Source organism: Dendrobates tinctorius, unplaced genomic scaffold, assembly GCF_039654945.1.
Source record: "Dendrobates tinctorius isolate UK_male_01 unplaced genomic scaffold, ASM3965494v1 ptg000018l, whole genome shotgun sequence".
Lineage (NCBI taxonomy): Eukaryota > Metazoa > Chordata > Amphibia > Anura > Dendrobatidae > Dendrobates > Dendrobates tinctorius.
The window spans coordinates 17,598,140-17,625,370 of NW_027361686.1; the positions used below are offsets into that span (position 1 = coordinate 17,598,140).

At 46.7% G+C, this 27,231-nt stretch overlaps 1 protein-coding gene across 1 annotated transcript in view; it reads right to left on the minus strand.

Moving 5' to 3' along the window:
* Positions 1 to 27,231, minus strand: part of IZUMO2 (IZUMO family member 2) — a 67,167-nt gene that overhangs the window by 24,461 nt on the left and 15,475 nt on the right. Inside the window, exons 3-4 of the mRNA XM_073566423.1 lie at positions 24,003 to 24,089; positions 20,244 to 20,264 (exon numbers count right to left, since the gene is read on the minus strand). Coding sequence (XP_073422524.1) covers positions 20,244 to 20,264; positions 24,003 to 24,089 — 108 coding nt within the window. The remainder of the gene's footprint in view (positions 1 to 20,243; positions 20,265 to 24,002; positions 24,090 to 27,231) is intronic.

The window sequence follows — 27,231 nt, forward strand, 5'->3', positions numbered from 1 at the left end:
GGAAGTCCGGAGTCACCAGTACGGGCTGAGAGCAAAGTGCCCGTTTTAGTCTATGGAAGGCTTCTTCAGCCGCTAAACTCCATTTAATCATGACGGAGTCTTTCCCTTTTGTAAGATCCGTCAGGGGGGTAGCGATGGCTGCAAAATTGGGTATGAACCGGCGATAATAACCGGCGATCCCCAGGAAGGCTTGCACCTGCTTCTTGTTGACAGGTTGTGGCCAGTCCTGAACCGCCTGAATCTTATCAACCTGGGGTTTAACAACACCACTCCCAATTACATACCCCAAATACCGGGCTTCTTCTAGCCCGATGTGACATTTCTTGGGGATCGCGGTTAGACCTGCCTCCCACAGGTCGTCAATCACAGCTTGTACTTTTTGGAGATGAGTCTCCCAGTCCAAGCTGTAAATGACAATGTCGTCCAAATAGGCCGAAGCGTACTGCCTATGTGGCCTCAGGACTCGATCCATCAGTCTCTGGAAGGTCGCCGGTGCCCCGTGCAGTCCAAACGGCATATACACATACTGAAATAGACCTTCCGGCGTAGCAAATGCCGTCTTTTCTCTGGCAGCCTCCGCCAGAGGGATCTGCCAATACCCCTTTGTAAGGTCTAGGGTCGTAATATACCGGGCTTTTCCTAACCGATCTATTAACTCGTCGACCCGGGGCATAGGGTAGGCATCAAATTTTGAGACCGGATTCAGTTTCCTGAAGTCATTGCAGAACCGGATGGTGCCGTCCGGTTTAGGAATTAGCACAATCGGGCTGGACCACGCACTGTGCGATTCCTCAATGACTCCTAACTCTAACATTGCCTTCACTTCTCGGGAAACGGCTTCACGGCGTGCTTCCGGGATTCGGTAGGGCTTTACGTGAACTGTGACACCAGGTTCCGTTACGATGTCATGTTTCATTAGCATAGTCTGCCCGGGTTTTTCTGAGAAAAACTTTTGGTTGTGAAGTAGAAACTGCCTGACCTCAGTCTTTTGCCGCTCCGAGAGAGTCTCTGCAACCCGTACCTCCGGTACGGTATGCGAGCATACGGGACGGGCCAGCTCCGCTGACAAGGCAGACCGATCTTTCCAGGGTTTTATCAGATTTACATGATAAATCTGTTCAGGTTTCCGTTTACCTGCCTGGTATACTTTGTAGTTTACTTCACCAACTCTTTCCTTAATCTCATAGGGGCCCTGCCACTTTGCCAGGAACTTACTGTCCACCGTGGGGACCAGGATCAACACCCTATCTCCGGGTGCAAACGTACGGATCTTGGCGCCCCCATCATAGATTCTTTTTTGGGCTCCTTGAGCCTGCATCATGTGTTCTTTGACGATAGGCATAACAGCCGCAATACGGCCCTGCATCTGTGTGACGTGATCTATCACTGTTTTAAACGGAGTGACCTGACCCTCCCAGGTTTCTTTTGCAACGTCTAACAGTCCGCGAGGACGTTGGGCGTACAATAACTCGAAAGGCGAGAATACCGTGGAAGACTGGGGTACTTCCCTGATGGCAAAAAGCAAATACGGAAGTAAATAGTCCCAGTTCTTCCCATCCTTGTCTATCACCTTTCTCAGCATCTGCTTCAGAGTTTTATTGAACCGTTCGACCAACCCGTCTGTTTGAGGGTGATACACGGATGTGCGTAACGGTTCGATTTGTAACAATTGGCAGAGCTCCTTCATTACCCTGGACATAAAGGGGGTCCCCTGGTCGGTGAGTATCTGTTTTGGTATACCGACCCGACTAAACACATGCACCAGTTCCTTGGCAATCGTCTTGGTGGCCGTGTTACGCAAAGGGATGGCCTCCGGGTAACGAGTGGCATAATCCAAGATGACCAGGATATGTTGGTGTCCACGTGCAGACCGTGGAAGGGGCCCAACTAAATCCATCCCAATCCTCTCAAACGGGACTTCAATAATAGGTAGGGGTACCAAAGGGCTACAGAACCGGGGCTTAGGTGCAGAGGCTTGGCAGTCAGGACAAGACTCGCAATATACACGAATATCGTGATGCATGCCTGGCCAAACAAAACAGTGTAATATCCTTTCGGTGGTTTTCTGGACTCCCAGGTGACCTCCCATCACATGTCCGTGGGCCAGGTCCAGCACCTGCCGCCGGTAGGGTTTTGGCACGACTAATAGTTGCACCGTATCTTCGCCCTTTTTCTCTATCTGATAGAGTAAATCATTCTCCAGAACCATGTAAGGATATGCCAGCCTAGAGCCAGGTTCTACGGGTACCCCATTTATCACTTTTACATTTGTCCTAGCCTGAGAAAGGGTAGGATCCTTTATTTGCTCGCTTTGGAAGTCATCTTTCTGAACTTCTAAATCCGGCAAACGGGGAGGTGGACGGCTGTCGGCCTCCTCCTCTTCCCCGGTCTCCTCATTATCACCCGCCATGACTGAAAACGGGAACTGCAGGTCATTTCCCGCAGACTCTTCCCCCGAGTCTTCCGGGGAGACCTCTTCCAGGGGTTCGGGACCCACACGCTCCCTGGGAGAAGAATCATGTACACTATTACCCGAGGGCATCAACTGATTCTCCCACAATTGCCAGAAGTGGGGAAAATCCCGGCCCAGGATAACATGCAATAACGCCGGGACGAGTCCCACTTTATGTTGCACAGACCCATAGGAAGTAGTAATGCATATGACCGTGGTGAGGTACGAACAGGTGTCTCCATGCACACACGTTACAGAAAATTTGTCTGATGGTCCAGTTGGGGCCGACACCAGACTGGCCTTCACCAGAGTCACCACACTTCCCGAGTCTAACAATGCCACCACATTTTTGCCATCAACAGTTAAATCACACAAGTGTTTTTCCACATCCTTTTGACCGGCATTCACACTCACTACCCGTGCAACCATAGACATGCGGTTTTTAGAGTCTGTGACGTCACACTGCAAGGGTTCAGTAGTGACCGGACAGTTCGCAGCAATATGTCCCATCTCTTGGCAGCGGAAACACCTAACGGGCCCCTTGCTTAGACCATAGTTCGTTACTCTCGGCCTCGCAGTGCGGGCAGTCCCGTTTTCCTCCCCCACTGTCTTAGGGATTTTTCCATCTCCCCTACTCCCTGGAACAGTCTTACCGGTTCCACGTGGAGATGAAGAACGAGGTGGGGTAGCGTCGTCTCGGAGTCCTTCCGCCACGGAGTAACGTTCAACCAGATCCACCAGTTGATCTGCCGTCGTAGGATTTCCATGGCTTACCCACTTCCTCAGGGCTGGAGGTAGAGCTCTCAGGTACTTGTCCATGACGACTCTCTGGATTATCTCTGGCGCTGTCAACACCTCGGGTTGTAGCCACTTCTTCGTCACGTGGATCAGGTCGAACATCTGTGACCGCGGTGGTTTATCCGGCTGATAAGTCCATTGATGCACTCTCTGTGCACGGACAGCGGTCGTCACTCCCAGCCGGGCCAAGATCTCGGCTTTCAATTTGTCAAAGTCCTGCGCGGCTTCAGGCTCTAAGTCATAATATGCCTTTTGGGCCTCACCGGAAAGAAACGGGGCAATCAGGCCGGCCCATCGTGCCTTCGGCCATTTTTCTCGCACCGCCGTCCGTTCAAACGTGGTCAGGTATGCCTCGACGTCATCTTCGGTCGTCATTTTCTGCCAGTACCGACTCACGTGAATCACTCTCGACTCGGCTTCCAGGTTAAGCTCAGGTAAGCTTGCCAAGCGCTGCGCCACCTGCTGGAGAAGCAAACGATCGGTAACTGTCATGTCCACCAACTCCTTCAGCTGGGCCATCATCACCCGATTAGCTTCTTGCTGGACGGCGGTGGACTGTACCAGCGCTTTCACCACGTCCTCCATGCTCATCCTTGCAACGTGATGCCCGCGTTCTCCACCACAATGTGATAAAACACTCCGGGATCGCCTTTGCTGGGGTCAAAGGTCACGTGCGTTCAGCATGAAATTCAGGCGCAGAGCTGGGATTCATGTATAACTGACCCTGGGTCAGGTTTATTAACGGTGAAAGCAATGCAAAAGGAAATAAAACATAAAACAAATCCTTGCCTGTCCGGCACTAACTAAACAATGGACAACCTAACTACCAACTGGCGGGCTTCTCCCGTCCAGCCAAACCACAGTTGCAGTGGGCACTGCTTCCACTCACGTGTGTCTCTCACACAGACGGGCTCTCTGTGTTCCCAGGCTGAGACACTCACACAACCACCTGGCATCCTTTTATATCCACCTCCCATTAGCCATTAGTAAGCAGGTGCGATACTGACCAGACTAGGCCACATAGGAAAGGAATCTGGGCGAGATATACCTGCCCTCATCCACTATTCCCCCATGATTCTCACAGCGCTGAGTTATCAATGCTTGAAACCACAGAAGCGGTGAGCCCATTGGACCAGAGTAGCTCCCTGCCTCCCATTAGTCAACCCCGATTACGATGATCAGAGCGAACTATGGCTGGAGTGCCTCCCACCCGTTATGTGCAACATCAATTCATTTGGCAAAGAATCATCCAAGAAGTTGAGAAATGTGAACACCTGGTGAAAGAACTCTCGCCCGTGGAATGGCGAGTTAAAGGAGAATGGGGGTGTAGAGGAGGGGACCGGGCTGTGGATGCTGACAGGGCATCGGGTCCGGAACTCCTGGGGCCGAACCTACTGTTTCAGGGCGGAAGGAGATTGGAGACGGAGCAGACCCTTGACCTGTGTAGAAAGGGCGTGGGGAGCCAGGGAGGTATAAAAGGGTTTGCGTTGGAAAATAAAGGGGCTTCCCAGAGAGAGGAGTCAGTGAGGACTGGCGCGGGGAAAGATAAGCCGCATAACGGCAATTATGGCCGGGTGCGGCAAAGACTCTGAGCCAGGCTTCAGTGGGTGTGCGAAGGAACACACGCCGAATGGAGGATTGCAGTGGATTCCTCTTTGCAGCGCTGCAGCATAACGGACTAGGGGACCAGCGAGCAAGACCGGTGACTGTCCGCTGCTGCCAGAAGTGAGACCAACTTGTTTGGCGGGAAAGTCGGAAGAACTCAATACCAGCCTCAGCCGGCAACCAACCATCCAACTCAGGAATAGAGGAGGACAACAACCGAGTCACGCTAAGTGAAGTTGATATACAGTATATTAATTGACATTTTGAGTTATTCTTTCCCTTTGTACCCCGCAGCCTTTACATGTTTATTCCATGTTGCTCCCTGCGAGGAGGTTACCTGTTGTGAATTCATTTTCTCGTCTGCCTCTGGTTTCTGGTGAGGGAGCTGGTTGTGCTGACAGAGTTGTGAGTTCTCTTTCTGGGCTCCCTCTGTTGGTGGCAGGAGGTAATGAAGCTGTTCTAATTAACAGAGCCCTGCCACCTGATAATGAGGATGAGGATTGGATATCTGGAGTCTCAGACTGGATTTAAGACAGCCGACTCCTTATTCCCATGCTGGTGATTTTTTCCTGCCTCCTGAGGTCTTAGTTTCCAGCTCAGTTCCTGCCTTCTCAAGCTAAGTTGTCTCTGCTAATGTTCACATTTGATTTGGTTTGGTCTATTCAGTTTTTTGTGTGGTCAGCCAGCCCCAGCTGGGGCTGTGCTGAATTTCCACTCTTATGTCACTGTATGTGCCAGTTTGCTTTTTGTCCCTTATTAGATTGCCCTCTTTTTGCTCTGTTCTCAGAATATGCCAGAGTGCTGATATAGTGGGTGAAGTCTAGTGACTTCAGGGGTTTTTTTGCTATCAGAAGTGTTGGACATTTTTGCAGGGTTTTTTGGCGTGATTGCAGACAGTATCTTTCCTTTCCTGTCCTTTCTAGTTAGTGTGGGCCCATCGTTTGCTCAGCCTATTTTCCTACCTGTGTTTGTGCTTTCATCTTGTTTCACTGTCAATACATGTGCGGGGTCTGTCTATTCCTTTGGGGTCTGCTCTGGGGCAGTTTAGATTTCCCCTTTTCTTGCTTTAGGCTTATTTAGTCCTCCGGCTCTGATGAGGCGTCTAGAAACATCGTAGGTACGCTCCACGGCTGCTGTTAGTGGTGTGGTTGGGATCAGGGGTCTGCAATCCGCGTAGTTACCAACCTCTCTGGTTTTCTGTGACTTAGCTTGGTTTTGTTTTCCTCTTGGGTGACCCAATCATAACAGTTACCCCTGTACTTATAAAACGAGTAATTGTTAACCCCTGCTCTGTGCTTCTGTGTCACTGCATTCGAATACCTGTGTTACACAGCCACTATTATGCTCTCATTATTGTAGGGATAGGATGCAGCTTGAGAGAAGGACAAATTCTGACTTCGCAATGTACAAGAAAAAATACTGTGTGGACTCTGCAACCCATATCTGTGGCATACTGTGCTAAAAGCCGCTGTGTGTACTCTGCCCAATATCTATGGGAGGACTATCCTTTAAGCCAGTGTGTGTACTCTGCACCCCCCCATCTGTGGGATTACTGTGCATTTAAGCCACAGTCTGTACGCTGCACCCGCCTGTCTGTGTGAGTACTGTCCTTTTAACTCGCTGTGTGTACTCTGCAACCATACAGTATATGCGGGAGTACTGTCCTTTATGCCGCTGGGTGTACCCTGCACCCCCTGCCTGTAGGAGTACTGTCTTTTAAGCCACTGTGTGTAATCTGCACCCTCCCGCCTGTGGGAGTACTGTTCTTTAAGCAGCTGTGTTTACTCTGCACCCCCTGCCTGTAGGAGTACTGTATTTTAAGCTGCTGTGTGTACTCTGCACCCTCCCGCCTGTGGGAATACTGTCCTTTTAGCCACTGTGGGTACCCTGCAACAGCCCGCCTGTGGGAGTACTGTTAATTTAAGCTGCTATGTGTTTTTTAGTCATCTGAGAAATTGGCATCAGTCGTCTCATTGCCATTAGGAGGCCAAAGAAATAATTTTTCTGGCCCGCTCTGTGTTTTCTAGTAGTTTTGCAAATCAATATATCAGCCGTTTCATTGCCATTTCTAGACCAAAAAAATAATTTCTCTTATCTGGTGTGTGTTTTTAATTAGTTTATTTATTTTATTTATTTATTAGCTGAAGATCCCGGCATTGCCAGGGCATAGTAGCTATCTGTGGTTCATTATAACAAATTATATTTCCCCCTCGCGCCTCTTATTTTTTCCCCCCAACTTCCTGTTATGAGCACAGCGGTGTAATCCATGAGGCTTCACCCTTTCCCTTGATGTCATGCCTCACAGGAGTAACTCCATTCTAAACAAGACAGAGCTAGATGTGGCCTGTGCCTGCCACGCACTGATAGTCTGAAGGCGGCGGCCCTGATTGTAGCTCGCAGTGGCTGGGAAATCGCAGCCAGTGAGTTTTGCAGGGCGGCTTTCGAAGTGAATGTGTCTCCTCCTGTGTGCACTAACAACGTGGGCTGTGTATGGGGCTTTGCTTGTAAGGTGACTGTGGCTATGTGGAGTAGGCGTAGCTTGATACATACACACATACATACGTACGTACGTGCATACGTACTGTGGCGAGGCTAAAGGCCGTATAGTCGATGGGAGGTATGTGTCAGAAATGGCTCATCTCTGTGATGTAGCCGGGAGTGTTTTCTTTAGTGCACGTATGCACTAAAGGACATCACCATACCTCTATATGTGTTTGAGGACCTGCGGTGATGTCACAGTCACATGACTAGTCAGGTGATGGGTTCCTGGGTGTGGTTATACCTACATAATGTAGGCTACTACTTAACACGAGAGCAAGGGCAGAGCAAGGGGAGCAGATGCAGCTTCTGGCAACCGCCACACACAGACTACATCTGTTTGCTACAATCCCCTCTTGCATCAATCCCAGAAAGGCTGCAAGGAGCATTCTGCGTGTGGAGTGAGTGTGGCTTGATACACACACATCACACACATACACTCCGTTATATATATATATTTAACTCATTTATATAGCGCCATTAAATCCGCAGTCCTTTTACAGACATTGTCACTGTCCCCGATGGGACTCACAATATAAATTTGAACTGTCCTCCCATCTCTCTTCTTGCTCCCTCTTCGACCGCTTACAATCTGGCTTCCGGTCACACCACTCCACTGAAACTGCCCTTACTAAGGTCACCAATGACCTCTTAACTGCCAAGAGCAAGCGACACTACTCTGTCCTCCTCCTCCTGGACCTGTCGGCTGCCTTTGACACAGTGGACCATTCCCTATTATTACAGACCCTCTCATCCCTCGGCATCACAGACTTGGCCCTCTCCTGGATCTCATCATACCTAACAGACCGGACATTCAGCGTCTCCCACTCACACACCACCTCCTCACCTCGCCCCCTATCTGTCGGAGTCCCACAAGGTTCAGTCCTTGGGCCCCTGCTGTTCTCTATTTACACCTTTGGCCTGGGACAGCTCATAGAATCTCATGGCTTTCAGTATCATCTTTATGCTGATGACACACAGATCTACATCTCTGGACCAGATATCACCTCCCTACTAACCAGAATCCCTCAATGTCTGTCCACTATTTCATCCTTATCTGAAACTCAACATGGACAAAACAGAATTCATCATCTTTCCCCCATCTCACGTGACCCCCCCTACGAACCTATCAATTACAGTAAATGACTGCCCACTCTCCCCAGTCCCACAAGCTCGCTGCCTCGGAGTAATCCTTGACGCTGATCTCTCCTTCAAACCACATATCCAAACCCTTTCCACTTCCTGCCGACTTCAACTCAAAAATATTTCACGCATCCGTTCATTCCTCACCCAAGAATCTGCAAAAACCCTAGTCCATGCCCTCATCATCTCTCGCCTTGACTACTGCAACCTCATGCTCTGTGGCCTCCCCTCAAACACTCTCGCACCCCTCCAATCTATTCTAAACTCTGCTGCCCGACTAATCCACCTGTCCCCCCACTATTCCCCAGCTTCTCCCCTCTGTCAATCCCTTCACTGGCTCCCAATTGCCCAGAGACTCCATTACAAAACCCTAAACATGACATACAAAGCAATCCACAACCTGTCTCCTCCATACATCTGTGACCTCGTCTCCCGGTACTTTCCTGCACGCAACCTCCGATCCTCACAAGATCTCCTTCTTTACTCCCCTCTTATCTCCTCTTCCCACAATCGCATACAAGATTTCTCTCGCGCATCACCCCTACTCTGGAACTCTCTACCACAACATATCAGACTCTCACCTACCATCGAAACCTTCAAAAAGAGCCTGAAGACCCACCTCTTCCGACAAGCCTATAACCTGCAGTAACCACCGATCGACCAAACCGCTGCACGACCAGCTCTACCCTCGCCTACTGTATTATCACCCATCCCTTGAAGATTGTGAGCCCTCGCGGGCAGGGTCCTCTCTCCTCCTGTACCAGTTATGACTTGTATTGTTTAAGATTATTGTACTTGTTTTTATGTATACCCCTCCTCACATGTAAAGCGCCATGGAATAAATGGCGCTATAACAATAAATAATAATAATAATAATAATAATAATAATAATAATAATAATAATATAAATTCCCTATCAGTATGTCTTTGGAATGTGGGAGGAAACCAGAGAACCCAGAGGACACCCATGTAAACACTGGGAGAACATACAAACCCCTTGCAGATGTTGTCCTTGGTGGGATTTGAACCCAGGACCCCAACGTTGCAAGGCTGCACTGCTAACCACTGAGACACTTGGAAAAAAATAATTGGGATCAGCCGTCTAGTTGCAATTTCTAGGTCAAAGGAATAGTGTACTTGCTATGTGACCAAATACACCTTTCTCTGGTGCACGCAGGCAACAGGACGTTATGCATCCTTTCATAGGCTTGAATACCATTGAACTAATGGTGAGGCCACAAGATCTTGAAAAGATGTTAGGCTGGTTTCACACTTGCGTTTTTTAGCGCTGCACCTCGTGCGCATTTCTACCCTATATTTAACATAGGTGCGCATGGTCTAGCGCATGCACGCGTTCGTATGTGTTTTCGTGCGCATGCATTTTTTGCAGTGTGCGCCTAGGCGCACCGGACGCAACCTGTTGCATTTTTGGTCCGTCCGACCTGTCTCAAAAAAACGCATGCGCACGTTAGCGCGCGGAATGCGCAAAAAAACAGCATTACAGTCTATAGGAATGCACGTGTGCGCTAGGACATGCGCACGCATGTGTTTAAAATCGCATGCGTTTTTTAATTAACATGGTGACAAACTGGTTAAATCGCATGCGCAAAAAAACTGCAAACGCATGCAAAACGCATGATGCGTTCTTTGCATTCGTTTGGTATGTGCACGAGGCGCAGCGCCAAAAAAACGATTATGTGAAACTAGCCTTAGATTGGATGTCTGAGAGTGGTTCCAGTTCCTTCGCATTTCTTTACTCGGTACAGTGCAGAAAGTGCACAGTTGGCACGTGAGGACCATGGTCATCCGGCTTCCACCTCACCCCTTGGCAAATCAGCCAAGCAGTCTGGGCCCCAAGCCTCTTCTGATTTTTGATGACTTTGCTGGCTGTGGTGCCGTGGCCCATCCACATTCCACTGTTCCAAAAGTGGAAGAGACTGCGTGCACTGATGCCCAACCACTTGTTAGTTTGGATGATGAGTACGTGGAAGGGCTAGTGCACACAGTCAGTGGAAGACCGCTGCACATGTCTGATGATGACGAAACTCAGTTGCCAACTGCAGCGTCTTTATGCAGTGTGCAGACTGGCAAAGAGGGCAGGATTGAGGAGTTGGTGGAAGAAGATGTGACGGATGCTGACCCCCTAGACCCCACATGGAGTGGAGGCCATCCTAGTGATGTGCACCATTTGGAGAAAGAGGAGGTGGCAACGCTGCTACAAGAGCACAGCAAAAGAGGGAGCAGGGTGCAAAGGCACAGCGGGCATCCCCTAGCCAGTACATCAACTGCTACTCCCACCGTGCCGCTGATATAAAAACACCAAATACAGCTCAAAAGAGCTCCTTGGCATGGCATTTCTTCAGGGAATATGCTCCTGACAAGCAAAAGGTGGTTTGCACTCTGTGCTGTCAGACTTTGAAGATAGGCCTAAATGTTCTAAACCTGAATACAACCTGTATGACGGGGCATCTGAATTCCAAGCACAAAGTGCAGTGGAGTGCACAGCTTAAAAAGCATGTCAGATCTTTATCCTCCTAGTGCTCCCTCTTCTGATGCAATCTCAATCTCTTCCTCCCTCTCACGAACAAAAGGAAACCTGCCTCCGCATAAAGAAAAGATGTGCATCATCACCACCACAAGTGTCATCGAGCATCTTCTTACCCTCCCATGGAAGTGTTAAGCTTTCCATCCCCCAAATCTTCAAGAGAAAGAGCAGATACCACTCTAGCCACCAAGAGCCATGGTCCTCAATGACAGCATTTCAAAATTACTGGCCTTTGAAATGCTGCCATTCCGGCTGGTGGAGACGGATAGTTTTAAAAAACAAATGTTGGTGGCTGTCTCACAGTACATTGTGCCCAGCTGCCACTATGTTTCCAGGCATGCCATCCCTGCCCTGCAAAAACATGTTGCGGACCAAATTAAGTGTGCACTGTGCAACGCCATCAGTGGCAAGGTCCACATAACAACCGATACATGGACCAGTAAACACAGAAGGAGTTCTACCTTATGTCATACTACCACTCAGTATTGCTGGATGTATATCTGTCCAGGTTGCCTCCTCCTCCTACTCTTCTTCCAGCACTGCCTCCTCATTTGGTCACAGGAAGATTCTCACCACCAACTTGAACACAGCCAGGAGGAAACAACAGCAGGCTGTTCTTAAACTCCTCTGTTTGGGGGATAAATACCACAACGTGAAGTAGCTGTGTTCTGGGATCATACCACAGACAGATGAGTGGTTGGTACCAGTGAACCTCAAACCCTGCCTGGTGATGTGTGATAACAGGCGAAATATAATAGCAGCTCTGGGCCTAGCCCGTTTGACGCACATCCTTTGCCTGGTGCATGTGCAAAACTTGGTGGTACAGAGCTTCCTGAAAAACTATTTACATATGTCAGGTAGTGTGTGTGCACGTTCAGCATTTTAACCCTGCTGTTGCTCGCCTTTCTACGCTGCAGCATCACTTCTGCCTTCTAGGTCATCTACTGATATGCGACATACCAACAAGGTGGGACTCCACCTTGCAAATGCTGGTGAGACTGTATGAGCAGCAACAGGCAACAGTGGAGTTTCGGCTGCAGCACAACACTACTTCACCACCAATGACTGGGCCTCCATGTGTGACATGTGTGCCCTGTTGCGCTGCTTTGAATATTCCTCCAAAATGGCCAGTTCTGAAGACGACATCATCAGCGTTACTATATCATTTATATGCCTGTTGGAAAAAAACAATTCAGGCCATGATGGATGAGGTGGTGGCACGGGAGGAAGAGGAGCAAAGCCAGTTCACACATGGCTTGGTGTGTAGGTTAATGTTCCAATATCAGCCAGCAGACAGTTTGGGAGGATGATGAGAAGGAGGAGGCGGGGGGGGGGAGGAGACTGTGTTCACAGCAGGTTGGCACTAAGATCAGCTCACGGGCATTACTGTAGCGTGTCTGGGGGGATACAGAGTATCCAGAATCTCCGGATGATATACTTCCCACCGAGGACTGCTTGTTGATGTCTCTAGGCAGCCTGGCACACAAGAACCAATGCATTCTGCAGTGCCTGCAGAATGACTGCCGAGTTGCTTATATTGTTACCAGTGCAGATTACTCGGTGGCCACCCTGACGGATCCCCACTACAAGGACAAAGTACCATCATTACTTCTATCACTGCAGAGGGATCACAAAATGCGTGAATATAAGCACATGCTGGTAGAAAAACTAGTAATGGCTTTCTCACCTGACAGCGTCTCCACGTACTAATAGATCAGTCTGCCTCATTCAACTTCAGGGTCTCCAAATTGGACACATGGCCTGAGCTTGCTCTTTATGCCTTGGAGGTGCTGGCTTGCACTGCGACAAGTATACTGTTGGAACCTATGTTTAGCACGACAGGTGGTGTCATCACAGACAGGCGTATCCGCATGTCCACATCCAACGTGGAAGCTAAGAGTCCTTAAAATGAACCAGGTGTGGATCCCACAGGACTTGTCCATACCTTTGGATGACTAGAGAACTATACCAGCCGCAACCAGCCAGCCTCCAACTCTTTACCATTCGTTTCATTTGGGGACCTCCTCCCCAAATTAGAAAAAAAACAACAACTGCTGGGTACCTCCTCCTCTTCCACCTATACATTCACGTCCACCTCCTCCTCCACTTGGACCTGTTCCTCCTGGTTCAAGATTCTATTTATTTTATTTCTACTCTGCTTATCATAGGGACAGGATGCAGCTGAACTGAGGGACAGTATTCGGTTTAGCAAGTGTGCAGTTTTACAAAAACACTCTGTGTACTCTGCACCCGTGTCTGTGATAGTACCGTGCGTAACTAAAATAATCTCCAACTGAGTTAGTGGGAATGATGTTTGTGTGTACATATTTTTCTACTCAAAAGGCCCCTTTACATTTAGCGATGCACCAGCGATCCCGACAATGATCAGGATCGCTGGTGCATCGCTAAATGGTCGCTAGTGAGCTGCCACACAGGCAGATCTCACAGCGATACAGCAGCGATACAGAGGTCGTTACTTACCTTTCAGACGCGGCGATCCTGACGTCCTCCCGTCCGCGTCCACACGTCACTCGTCGGCACCATCAGGAAGCCCAGCAGGAAGCGCCTGACAAGAAATGGAGCTGCGCTATCTCGCACGATCAACGACAGACAGCGGGGGAGCCGGACGGAGGTAAGTATCACACATAGCGATATCGCTAGCGATATCACTGTTGCATCACCAAATCGGTGAAGCTTTAGCGATATTGCTATGTGTAAAACCCCCTTTAGGCAACCATGTCTGTGACAGTACTGTGACAAAAGCCGCTTTGTGTATTCTTTAACTCATATCTGTAGGAGTACTTTACCAAAAGTGCTGTCCGTATTCTTTAACCCATATCTGTGTGAATAATGTTCCTTTAAGTCGCTGTGTGTACTCTGCAACTCTGCCTGTGAGGGAACTGTGGGCCATTGTCTGAGTGCGAAATTTTTTATCAGCTTCTGTGGGGGAAATTTTTAACTTGGCTGCCAGTAGCAAGCCTCGCTGCCTACCGCAAGCTGGTTCCAAAATCATACTACAAGCTTTTCATTGGTGGCATTTGGAACGTACGCTATTGGAGCAGACATTTTGGAGCTCAAGAGGTACTGTGCTCATGCTCTGTGGGTGAATAGCTTAGTTACTCACCGATAACGGTGTTTCTCGGAACCCATGACAGCACCACGGAGAGAGGGGATCCGCCCTTCAGGGACAGGAACCTACAGAAAAAGGGCGGTACCTCTCCTCCGCCTTCAGTTGGTTACAGAGCATCAGAGGGTCTCCAGGTTAGTTAGACAACAGAAATATATACACAATATTATAATACTGCTTACTTATCAAAGCACCGTGCCTAAACGGAAACACTCTACTATCAGTAAAAACGTGCTCACCATACTCATGAAGGGGAGGGGAATAAGCGGGTGCTGTCATGGGTTCCAAGAAACACCGTTATCGGTCAGTAACTAAGCTATTCTCTCTCACCCATGACAGCACCACGGAGAGAGTTTCAGAGATTGGTAGCTTAGAGAGGGACCACCCCCTGAAGGACCCTTCTCCCGAAGGTCAGGTCAGATGTAGAGGCTAGATCTAATCTATAGTGCCTAAAAAAGGTCGAAGGTGATGACCAGGTGGCCGCCTTACAGATTTGTTCTATTGATACCTCAGATTTTTCCTCCCATGAGGTCGCCATTGCCCTTGTGGAATGAGCTCTCAGCCCTTCTGGGATGGAATTCCCGCTGGATGAATATGCCAGGGCAATCGCATCCCTTATCCACCTTGCCAGGGTACTTTTGGATGCTTTGAGCCCCTTCCTAGGACCCTGGAAACATACAAAGAGAGAGCCTTCCTTCCTACACTTTTTGGTGGCCTCTAAGTACTGTACTAGGCACCTTTTAACATCTAAAGTGTGGAACTTTTCTTCCCCCTTATTTTTTGGATTTGGGCAGAAAGAAGGAAGGACTACTTCCTGGGACCTGTGAAAATGTGATGACACTTTAGGTAAATAGGCTGGGTCAGGTTTTAGAATGACTATCCTCTAGAATTTTTGTAAAAGGAGGCCCCGCTGACAAGGCTTGAATATCGCTCACTCTTCGGGCTGATGTTAGTGCAACCAGAAGCACAGTTTTAAGAGATAGGATTTTTAGGGGTGCCGAGTGAATTGGTTCAAACGGAGGGCCTGTCAGTGTTGAAAGTACAAGATTCAGGTCCCATGATGGTAATCTTTGACTGGCTATTGGCCTAGATCTGGTTGCGGCTTTAATAAACCGTGCTACCCAGGGGTCACCTGCCACATCATGGTTATAGAGGGCGCCTAATGCCGCTATTTGTACTTTTAATGTGTTGACCGCCAGACCCTGTTCTAGGCCCTCTTGTAGGAGTTCTAGGATCTTATCAATCTGAACCCCGTCCTGAACCTTTGCCCTAGAGGTGGATAGAAATTTTTTCCATGTTCTGCCATAAGCTCTCATTGTAACCTGTTTCCTACTCTTTTGTAGTGTAGTTATCAGGTTTTCTGAAAAACCCCTGTCCCTCATCATTTCAAATTCCATGCTGTTAAATGGAGGTTCGGTGCCTGAGGATGTAGCACTGGGCCCTGCGATAGCAGGTCCGGGAGATCCGGTAGGACCCATGGGTCGGTTACTGAGAGCATTCTTAGCCAGGAAAACCAGGTTCTTTTGGGCCAGAAGGGGGCTATCAGTATCATTCTCGCCCTGTCCTCCCTGACTTTCTTTAGGACTGCTGGAATGAGCATGATTGGGGGAAAGGCATATGTTAGACTCTGTGTCCATGGGAGCATAAATGCGTCCAGAGTTAGAGGATTCCCCCTGGGATCTAGGGAGCAGAAGGCGTCTACTTTTTTGTTTTTGAAGTCGGCGAATAGATCTACGTCTGGGGTCCCCCACATTTTTACAATCTGCCGAAAAATGGACTGCTTTAGTACCCATTCCCCCTGTCGTAATTGGGTGCGGCTCAGAAAGTCTGCCCTTTGATTCTCTGTACCGCGGATGTGTAGGGCTGTCAGAGATAACAGGTTTGCCTCCGCTAGTTTGAGGATTTTGGCGGATGTGTCCATTAGGGCTTGGGACCTGGTTCCCTCCTGGTGATTTATATAGGCCACTGTGACCCGATTGTCCAAAAGGATATGGACATGGTGGTTCTGGAGTAGGGGTAGGAAGTGTGTTAGGGCATAGCCTACTGCTAGAAGCTCCTTTTGATTTGAGGAGGCTTTTAGTTCTTGATTTCCCCATACGCTCTGAGTCACCTCGTTGTTCATGTGCGCTCCCCATCCTGTGGGACTGGCATCCGTTGTCACTAAGTGTATTATCTTTGGTGCCCAGGGGATCCCTTTGGACAGGTTCTCCTGGTTTCCCCACCAAGCTAGGGAATGAATAGTGCTTGAATTTAGGGTAATGCGACCCTCTAGGTGTCCCCCTATTACTGCCTGGTTGGCCAATACGTCCCACTGGAGATTTCTTGTGTGTAACTGAGCCCATTGAACTGCTGGCAGGCAGGCAGATAGTGAACCCAACAGTGACATGGCCTTCCTTAGTGTCATGGAGGGATTTTGGATTGCTCTTGCTGTAATTTGAGCGATCTTCTCCTTTTTGTGGTCTGGGAGGCGACACTCCTGAATGTTTGAGTCTAGTGTTAGGCCCAAGAATTCTTGTACCCTGCTGGGCTCCAATCTTGATTTTTTTAGATTTAGAAGCCAGCCCAGGTCTTGTAGAGTGTTCATCACCCTGTCTCTCTGTTCCCTGCATTTTTGAGCCAAGCTGCCCGCTATTAGGAAATCGTCTAGATACGGGATTATTATTATATCTTGTTCCCTTATATGAGCCATCATTTCCGCTACTATTTTGGTGAATACTCGCGGGGCTATCGATATTCCGAACGGCAGGGCTCTGTACTGGAATTCTTTCACCTTGCCTTTTATTGAGATGGCTAACCTCAGATACTTCCTGGAGTCTTCGTGGATAGGGACGTGATAATAAGCATCGCTGAGGTCCAACACCGTCATGTAGCAGTTTGGGAACAGGACTTTGGTGGTAGATTTGATCGACTCCATTTTGAAGCTCTGGTTCTTGACGTATTTGTTTAGCTTTCTCAGATTTATAATTGTACGAAAGGTGCCGTCTGGTTTGGTCACTAGAAAAAGGGGGGAGTAGAACCCTCTGCCCATATCCTGCAAGAGAACCTCCTGGAGGACTCTTTTTTTTATTAGGCCTAGAACCTCGCTTTCTAGCGCTTCCTGTTCTCGCATGCTGGATCTCAGCGGCGTTGTTACATATTTTTGAGGCGGGAGAGAGAGAAAGTCTATCCTTAGGCCCTCCTGGATTAGGTTTATTATCCATGGGTTTGTTGAAATTCTCTTCCAGGCTGGAAGGAAAAAGGAGAACCTTCCCCCCACCCTTGGCGTACTGTCACTTGGAGGGCTTTTTGTCCCGGGGAGAGTTATTAAGGAAGAATTTAGATTGTGCGCCCCATCGGGGACAGTGATGAAAAATGTGTGCAAATTGTAAAGCGCTGCGGAATATGTTAGCGCTATATAAAAATAAAAATAAAAATTAATTAAAAAGCCTCTATCTCTTCTTTTATCATCCCACTTTTGTTCCCTTGGTCTTCTCTGAAAAAACCTCCTATTCCGAAAGGGTCTTTTAAATGCCGCTGGTCCTAAATTTGGGAATCCTTTTTTCTTGTCCCCTGCTTTCTGGAGGATGTCGTCTAACGTTTCCCCAAAAAGGAATTTTCCTTCACATGGGATGGAGCATAATTTCATTTTGGTCTGTAGGTCCCCTGGCCAACTTTTAAGCCATAGTGTCCTTTGGGCCGCGTTTGAAAGTGCTGCTGTTTTGGACGATAGTCTGACTGAATCGGCCGATAAGTCTGCTAGGAATGCAGCCGCTCCCCTTATTACTGGGATAGAATCTAAAATTTTATCTCTAGGTGTCCCTTCCCTCAGCTGTTTCTCAAGTTGGTCCACCCATACCATTAGGGCTCTTGAGGTACATGTCGCCGCTATCGCTGGCTTGAGGTTACCGCCTGCAGACTCCCAAGCCCCCTTTAGAAAGGTATTCGCCTTCTTATCTAGGGGGTCCCTGAGGGTGCCCATGTCCTCAAAGGGAAGGGCGAATTTCTTTCAGGCTTTAGCAACTGCTACATCGAGTTTCGGGGCTCTATCCCAAGACTTGGATGCCTCCTCCTCAAAGGGATACTTCCTTTTAAGGGAAGGGACCATAGTATTTTTCCTATCTGGGTTATCCCATTCCTTTTTGATTAGACCCTTGACGATTTCGTTCAGTGGAAATACTCTCCATTTTTTCTGGCCTAGCCCCCCGAACATTATGTCCTGGACTGTCTTATCCGGCCTCGGGTCCAATACTCCCATGGTAGACCTTACAGCTTTCACTAGTTTGTCTACCTCTTCTAGGGGAAAACAATGGCGCCCTCCTCCCACATTACAAGGGTGACATTCACGAAGATCACTTACCCCAAAAAAGGCTGCAGGTACCGATTCGGGAGACGGAGTCAGGTCCAGTATTGGCTGATCTCCTGGTGGCGTTTTGCTCCTCGCTGCTGACGTACTACGCCGCGTAGTGACTGCTGGAACGGCGCTGTGTTTCGTTCCTTTTGTCGGTGGTGGTGTTGGTGCTGTTTCAGCTGCTGCCTCTGCTCCTCAGCTGCTGGTCGCTCCATTATTAGGATTGCTTCCAGCCAGGAGTTTCTGCGCCTCACCTTTTTTAAACTTGGCGCCGCGTGACGTCACCGCTCCCCCTGCACGCGCTGGTCGGGGAGCGCGCTCCTGCGCATGCACCCGGTTCCGGGACCCGAAAGTCGCTGCTCTACTTCCGGGGCAGCGGCCATCTTGCTACTCTCCGTACCATGGCGCTGCCCACGCTCCGCCGGGTCCCGCTGAGCCCCGATCTCCTTTCCGGAGCGGCGACTCCGGCGTCGCTCACCCGGCAGCCCACATCGGCCCCGGACTCCTGGATGCACAGGTACCATCTTGTGGGTCCCTCCGTCAGGGACAGGAACCCAACTGAAGGCGGAGGAGAGGTACCGCCCTTTTTCTGTAGGTTCCTGTCCCTGAAGGGCAGATCTCTCCGTGGTGCTGTCATGGGTGAGAGAGAAATTTGTTATTACCTTTATTTTATTTACTTTACTCATTTATATAGCACCATTAATTCCACAGCGCTTTACAGACATTATTGGCACTGTCCCCGATGGGGCTCACAATCTAAATTTCCTATCAGTATATATTTGGAATGTGGGAGGAAACCGGAGAACCCGGAGGAAACACAAGGAGAACATACAAACTCATTGCAGATGTTACCCTTGGTGGGATTTGAACCCAGGACCCCAGCGCTGCAAGGCTGCAGTGCTAACCACTGAGCCGCTGCCCCACCTTCTGTGGGAGTATTGTGCACAAAAGCCTCTGTGTACGGTGTCTGCACGAGTGAGTAGTGTGCCTAAAAAATATTTTTTCTATCTTTGTGGCCGGGCCTAAAGGCCATTAAAAGATTGAAATTTGTAAGCTGCTTCTAAAGTGGTACTCTGCCTCATGCTCTGTGGGGGAAATTTTTAATTGCATTGGAAGCAAGTAGCCTCCATCTCTGTGAGGGCACTTAAAATTTTTGTTATTCATTTACTTCCTATTTTACCATGATTGCTATAGTGATCGAACCCCTATAAGTGATTTCCCTATTCACATTTATTTGCAAGGCAATTGTGCTGCTCTTACCCCGTTTAGCTTCCTTTTGTAGCCCCCTATTCCTGACTATGACCATTTACAGTCATTTTAACGCTCCGAAGTTCTGGTCCCCATTGACTTCTATTGTGGTTTGGTGCAAGGTCAAGCTCAAACCACAGTTTTTACTGAATGTTTGGTGAATCTGATCAGTCACAAAATTACTTATCTCTAAATAAATAATAATAATACATTTTCAAAGTGACTGAAGTTTTGGGAAAAACATGACACTTCAATTCAGCTTATTAAGAGAGTGTAATCCATGGCAGTAATAAAATATGCAGTACATGGCAAATTTAATTCTCCAGCAGGACTTGGCACCAGTAATAAAATGCCCAGTACATGGCAGTAATACAATGTGTAAGACATGGCAGTAATAAACACTGTTTCCACATTTTGATAGATTATAAACTAAAGATAAAGAGGAAGGATAAACACTCACCACATTGAGTGGGTGAACATGCTGCAAAGGAAAAGAAACACATGAAAATTACTAGAGTATCACATTAAACTACAAAACATGAAAAACATTAAGCACCAATAATTTTCAGATTTAATGACTGGCGTAAAGATTTCATAACTCATATTGTAAAGATTCCTATTACCCACCTATCTCAATCAAATGCTTGTTTCCAAGTGACAAACTTGGTTTCACTTCTTTATGTTTTGTCTGCTATGAAACTATCTAAAGGGGTATCAAAGTCTTCATAAATAGCTACTATAGAATAGTGCTTATATTGTATATACAAGTGCATCTAACAAAATTAGAATATCATCAAAAAACTACTTTAATTCAGTTCTTCAATTCAAAAAGTGAAACTCATTATATAGAAGTCATTACAGAGTGATGTATTTCATGTGTTTATTTCTGTTAATGTTGATGATTATGACTTACAGCCAATGAAAACCCAAAAGTCAGTATCTCAGTAAATTAGGATACTTTATAACACCAGCTTGAAAAAATGATTTTAAAGTCTAAAATGTTGGCCTACTGAATGTATGTTCAGTAAATGCACTCAATACTTGGTCGGGACTCCTTTTACATCAATTACTGCATCAATGCGGCGTGGCATGGAGGCGATCAGCCTGTGACACTGCTGAGGTGATATGGAAGCCCAGGATGCTTTGATATCAGCCTTCAGCTCGTCTGCATTGTTGGGTCTGGTGTCTCTCTTCTTCCTCTTGACAATACCCCATAGATTCTCAGGTGAGTTTGCTGGCCAATCAAGCACAGTGATACTGTTGTATGTAAACCAGGTATTGGTACTTTTGGCAGTGTGGACAGGTGCTAAGTCCTGCTGGAGAATTAAATTTCCAAAAAGCTTGCCGGCAGAAGGAAGCATGAAGTGCTCTAAAATTTCCTGGTAGACGGTTGTGCTGACATTGTTCTTGATAAAACACAGTGGACCTACACCAGCAGATGAAATGGCTCCCCAAACCATCACTGACTGTGGAAATTTCACACTAGTCTTCAAGCAGCTTGGATTGAAGCCTCTCCACTCTTCCTCCAGAGTCTGGGACCTTTATTTCCAAGGTCTAGTGTGAAGTTTCCTGATCTCAGCCATGATGATCCAGGGTTGTCATGACAACCCTCGGGTCATCCAGCTACGGAAAGCCTCTGAGACCATGCTCACAGCAAGGTCTCAGCAGCTTTCTTCATAGGTATAATGCATTGCAATGCTGGAGCATTGAAATGTATTATACCTGCAAATCAAAGTGAAAGTCCCATAAAGGGACAAGGTAAAAAAAAGCAAAACATTTTTTAAAAAAATATGTAAAAAATAATCAAAAAAATAATTTAAAAAATCCCCTAAAAAATATACATTTTTATGTAAAAAAAATAAAAAATACACGTTTGGTATCACCGCATCCGTAAAAATCCCATCTATAAAAGTGTCACCCTAGTTAACCCCCTAAGTGAATGCCGTGAAAAAACAACACAAAAAAGTAGTAAATTATAATTTTTCAAAGCGTTATGATCATACCACTTGGAAAAAGTGTAATAAAACGCAATAAAAAAGAGAATGGTAATAAATGTAGTATCACTGAAAGCGCCATCTTGTTCCGCAAAAAACAAGCTGCCATACAGCTCCATCAGCGGAAAGATAAAAAATTGGAATAAAAAGCGATCAAAACATATTATTTGCCCGGAAATTGTACCAATAAAAATGTGAGCTCGTCCCACAAAAAACAAGCCCTCACAAGACTATCGGCCAAAATATGGAAAAATTATAGCTCTCAAAATATGGCGATGCAAAAATTTCTTACAAAAAATTTCTTCCCAAAAAAAGCGTCTTTTAGTGTGTGACAGAAGCTAAGCAAGAAAAAAGGATATAAATCTGGTATCTCTGAAATCATACCGACCCGAAAAATAAAGTTGCCTAATCACTAATACCGCATGAGGAACGGCATAAAAAATAAAACCAATTCTTCACCTTTTATGGATTTGTTCATTCTGCCTCCCAAAGATCGCAGTAAGGCAATCACAGTGGTTCCCCCCACATACGGGTTATTAGCGTACCCAGGACAAATTGCACAACAACTTTTGGGGTCTAATTTCTCCTGTTACCCTTGTAAAAATAAAAATGTTGGGGCAAAAAGATAATTTTTGTGGAAAAAATATGATTTTTTTATTTTCACGGCTCTACGTTATAAACTTCTGTGAAGCACTTGGGAGTTCAAAGTTCCAGCTAATTTTGCATTGAAAAAGTCAAACGCGCTCCTTCCCTTACGAGCTCTGCCATGCACCCACACAGTGTTTTACCCCCACATATGGGATATCAGTGTACTCAGGACAAATTGCACAATAACTTTTGGGGTCCTGTTACCCTTGGGAAAATAAAAATTGGGGATGAAAATATAATTTTTGTGGAAAAAATATGATTTTTTAATTTTACGGCTCTATTTTATAAACTTCTGTGAAGCCCTTGGGGGTTCAGAGCTCTCACCACACATCTAGATAAGTTCCTTGGGAGGGTCTAGTTTCTAAAATGGGGTCACTTATGGGTGGTTTTACCCTGTTTAGGTACATCAGGGGCTCTCCAAACGCGACATGGCGTCCGCTCTCAATTCCAGCCAATTTGACATTCAAAATCTCAAATGATGCGCCTTCCCTTCTGAGCACTGCCGTGCGCATAAAGATTGGTCCTCCTCCACACATGGGGTATCGGTGTACCCAGAAGAATTGCACAACAAATATTGTGGTTCATTTTCTCCTGATACCCTTGACAAAATTTTTAAAAAAATTGTGTCCGAAGAAAAATTTTGGGGAAAAAAAAGTTAACTGTTCATTTTTTCCTTCCACATTGCTTGAATTCTTGTGAAGCACTTAAAGGGTTAATAAACTTCTTGAATGTGGTTTTTAACTTGAGGGGTGCAGTTTTTAGAATGGTGTCACTTTTGGGTATTTTCTGTTATACCGACCCCCCAAACTCATGTGAGGTGGTCCGCAAAAAAAAATGGTTTTGTAAATTTTGTTGGAAAAATAAGAAAATCGCTGGGTCAACTTTTAACCCTTATAACTTCCATAAAAAAAAAATTGTTTCCAAAATTGTGCTGATGCAAAGTAGACATGTGGGAAATGTTATTTATTAACTATTTTGTGTGACATCACTCTCTGATTTAAAGGTGCAAAAATTGAAAGTTTGGAAATTGCCAAATTTCCATTTTTTTCACAAATAAACGCAAATCATATAGAATAAATTTTACCACTAACATGAAGTACAATGTGTCACGAAAAAACAATCTTAGAATCAGTGGGATCCGTAGAAGCATTCCAAAGTTATAACCACATAAAGTGACAGTGGTCTGATTTCAAAATTAAGGCCTGGTCATTAACCTACAATGTGGCTTGGTCCTTAAGGGGGTTAAGGCCGGTTCACACTTGCCTTTGGGTGCTCTGCGTAGGGCTGCGTACTTCTTCCCTTAAGCTCCGCCTACGTTCCGCCTACTTCAGCATGAACCCTGCGTACCGATCTCTAACATTGGGTGCACAGGGACATGGTGCGCAGGGATGCGTCCAGGTGTGTCGTTGTGACGTGCCCGCCGACCGCATGGGAACATGTTAGGTTCACTTTATTGTTAAAATGAACATTTTTGTATTTTACCATCTGTTATATTACCAACCAAACTTAGGCAGTCTATTGCTTCTCATTGCCCCACCACACTGTGCTTATGTTAATTCCCATAGTACATATGATACCTTTATTACGGTACGCCAGCAGGCCATGCTTAAATTTCATTGTTGTATGATTTCGGAACGTCATCAAAGCATCCAGAAAATTTTGATCTAAGTAAAGAAAAGCCCTGAGATCAATCATCAGTATACATAGAGTAAATTAAATTATCTTATAATTGAAATCATATGTAATATAATGCACTGATTAATTTCTACATGTTCTGCAAGTTAAGCAAGCAAATATGGCAGTGATTTCATATTTACAGTCTTGTACTGGACTAATATAACAGATCCCCACATCCCCAAGGCCTGGAGCTCCTATGTTACAATCTACCTATCACAATAGGATACCCAAAAAAAGAATGGAGAACAGAGCAGTACTTAAAAAAAATATATGTTTAGATTTATTACAAATTTTAATCATACCAAGTTAATGTAAAAGATGTAGACAATTATAAAATACAAAGGGTAGCGAGTAGCGACACCTTTGTCAGTGCGAAAATGGATCCAGCCCAGGGTGTTGATAAAAATCTTTCATTCGGCTTTATTTGGAAGAATTCTTTTTAAAATGATGCAACATCAATTAGGACGTCCAGACAACATTGCAAATATAAAATCCAATGGAGCTTTTTTTTGGACTCCGTGCGCTGCTTAATAATATACAGGATTACAGTTGAGATGAAAGATCAATGTTTTTATTCCCAACGCGTTTCTTTGACAATTTCTCGGATGGGTTTTTTTTGTTTTTGCAGCTTAAGGATGGCTTGTTTCACCTGCATGGAGAGCTCCTTTGACCGCATGTTTCATTCACAGCAAAACCTTCTAAATGCAAGCACCACACCTCAAAATCAACTCCAGGCCTTTTTTCTGCTTAATTGAGAATGACATAACGAAGGGATTGCCCACACCTGTCCATGAAATAGCCTTGGAGTCAATTGTCCAATTACTTTTGGTCCCTTTAAAAACAGGGTGGCACATGTTAAGGAGCTAAAACTCCTAAACCCTTCATCCAATTTTAATGTGGATACCCTCAAATGAAAGCTGAAAGTCTGAACTTCAACTGCATCTGAATTGTTTTGTTTAAAATTCATTGGGGTAATGTCTAGAACCAAAATTAGAACAATGTCTCTGTCCAAATATATATGGACCTAACTGTATAAGTGGGCTAAAATCTTGCAAAGACCACGTTGACATGATTTATATCAAAAGCATACTTGGACAAATATTAAATATAAATGTGTTACATAAAAAAAAAAGTATACAAACTATACAAACTAAAGAGTCTGCTGAGATTAAACTTTTATGAGTATATCTAAATACAAGATTATTATCACATCTCATATGTGAACGCATGTCTGTAGTAAATGTTCAGATGTAGCTGCAGAACCTGCGGCAGCGGAAATTGGCTGTTGTCCATGCTGACCCTCCTGAGGTGGGTCGCCCTCTCCATCGGAGGCCTTCCTTACGGCCATCGCATATGTCCCTTTGAGTCTCGGCTCCTTAATGAAGGTGACATGGTCTCATAGTTGAAGGGGACATCCGGAGACAATGGACCCAGCATTCACGTAAATCTTTTCTCCAGTGTTGGCCTCCTGGATGAAGCCATATCTCTTGCCAGGTCAAGATGCCGGACAACTCCGCTGGTCATCCGGCGAGCTACAGCTCCCACACCCGGGGCGCTGCAGCTCCTTAACGATGCACTACTCTCGCCACTTCTTTTCCTTGATGACACTCTGGATCCACCGAGGCTCCATCGCCGTTGGTACCCAGGGCTCCTCCACATACGTGCGGCTGGCGCCGGTCAGGACAGGTGCAGACCGGGAGGACACAGGTGTCGCCAACACCGGGAACGACGGTTGGGTCGGGAGACGTGGTGCAGCCGGAGATGATGGCGGGGCCACAGGAGGTGCAGGGGCAGCAGTCGGGGTGGTAGGTCGCTCAGACAGAAACTTCCTACTCTCTGCCGCTGCATCCGGTGACAGTCCTCCTGTGCAGCTGCGGGAGCCAGTGATTTCAGCCGCAACGATCCCCTCAGGGCAGCTTGTAATGTCCTCCAAGCTACTTCCAGTTTTGCGTCCTCCAGTTCCTTGGGTTCCTCGCTCTCCACCAGCCGCTTGTCTGGCCGCTGGAAAGGATGCCATGCCTTCAGCTCCTCTGACCACCAGGCCTCGAAACGCAGGCCCATCTCCGCTCGGGCCACGAATCGCCTCCAGTCCTGATGGCCGATACCGCCAAGGAAAGAGGTGCTGCGCCTCTCCATAACATCCATCACTGGCACCTTGTCCATTAGCAGGTAGTCACTCTTTGCCAGGCTCCTCCCGTTAAGGGGTGGGGTCACTTCCTGCTGCTCCACCCGTTTCTCTAGATTCTGCTGCGGGGGTGGGAGCTCTCTCTTCGCCCGCACCCATTTTGGGCGGGCATTCATCACAGCGGGTGCAACTCCATCAGGTGAGCGTAATACTCCCCTTTTCTTAATATACAATGCCTTGCAAAAGTATTAGGCCCCCTGGAACTTTTCAACCTTTTCCCACTTATCAGGTTTCAAACAAAGATACTAAATGTAAATTTTTGGTGAAGAATAAACAAAAAGTGGAACACAATTGTGAAGTTGAACAAAATGTATTGGTTATTTTAAATTTTTGTGGAAATTGAAAAACTGAAAAGTGGGGCGTGCAATATTATTCGACCCCTTTAACTTAATACTTTGCGCCACCTCTAGCTGTGATTACAGCTGCAAGTCTCTTGGGGTATGTCTCTATCAGTTTTGTACATCAAGAGACTGAATTTCCTGCCCATTCTTCCTTGGCAAACAGCTCGAGCTCAGTGAAGTTTGATGGAGATAGTTTGTGAACAGCAGTTTTCAGCTCTTTCCACAGATTCTCAATTGGATTCAGGTCTGGACTTTGACTTGGCCATTCTAACACCTGGATATGTTTATTTGTGAACCATTCCATTGTAGATTTTGCTTTATGTTTGGGATCATAGTCTTGTTGGAAGACAAATCTCCGTCCCAGTCTCAGGTCTTTTGCAGACTCCAACAGGTTTTCTTCAAGAATGATACTGTATTTGGCTCCATCCATCTTCCCATCAGTTTTAACCATCTTCCCTGTCCCTGCTGAAGAAAAGCAGGCCCAAACCATGATGCTGCCACCACCATGTTTGACAGTGGGGATGGTGTGTTCAGGGTGATGAGCTGTGTTGCCTTTACGCCAAACATATCGTTTGGCATTGTTGCAAAAAGTTTGATTTTGGT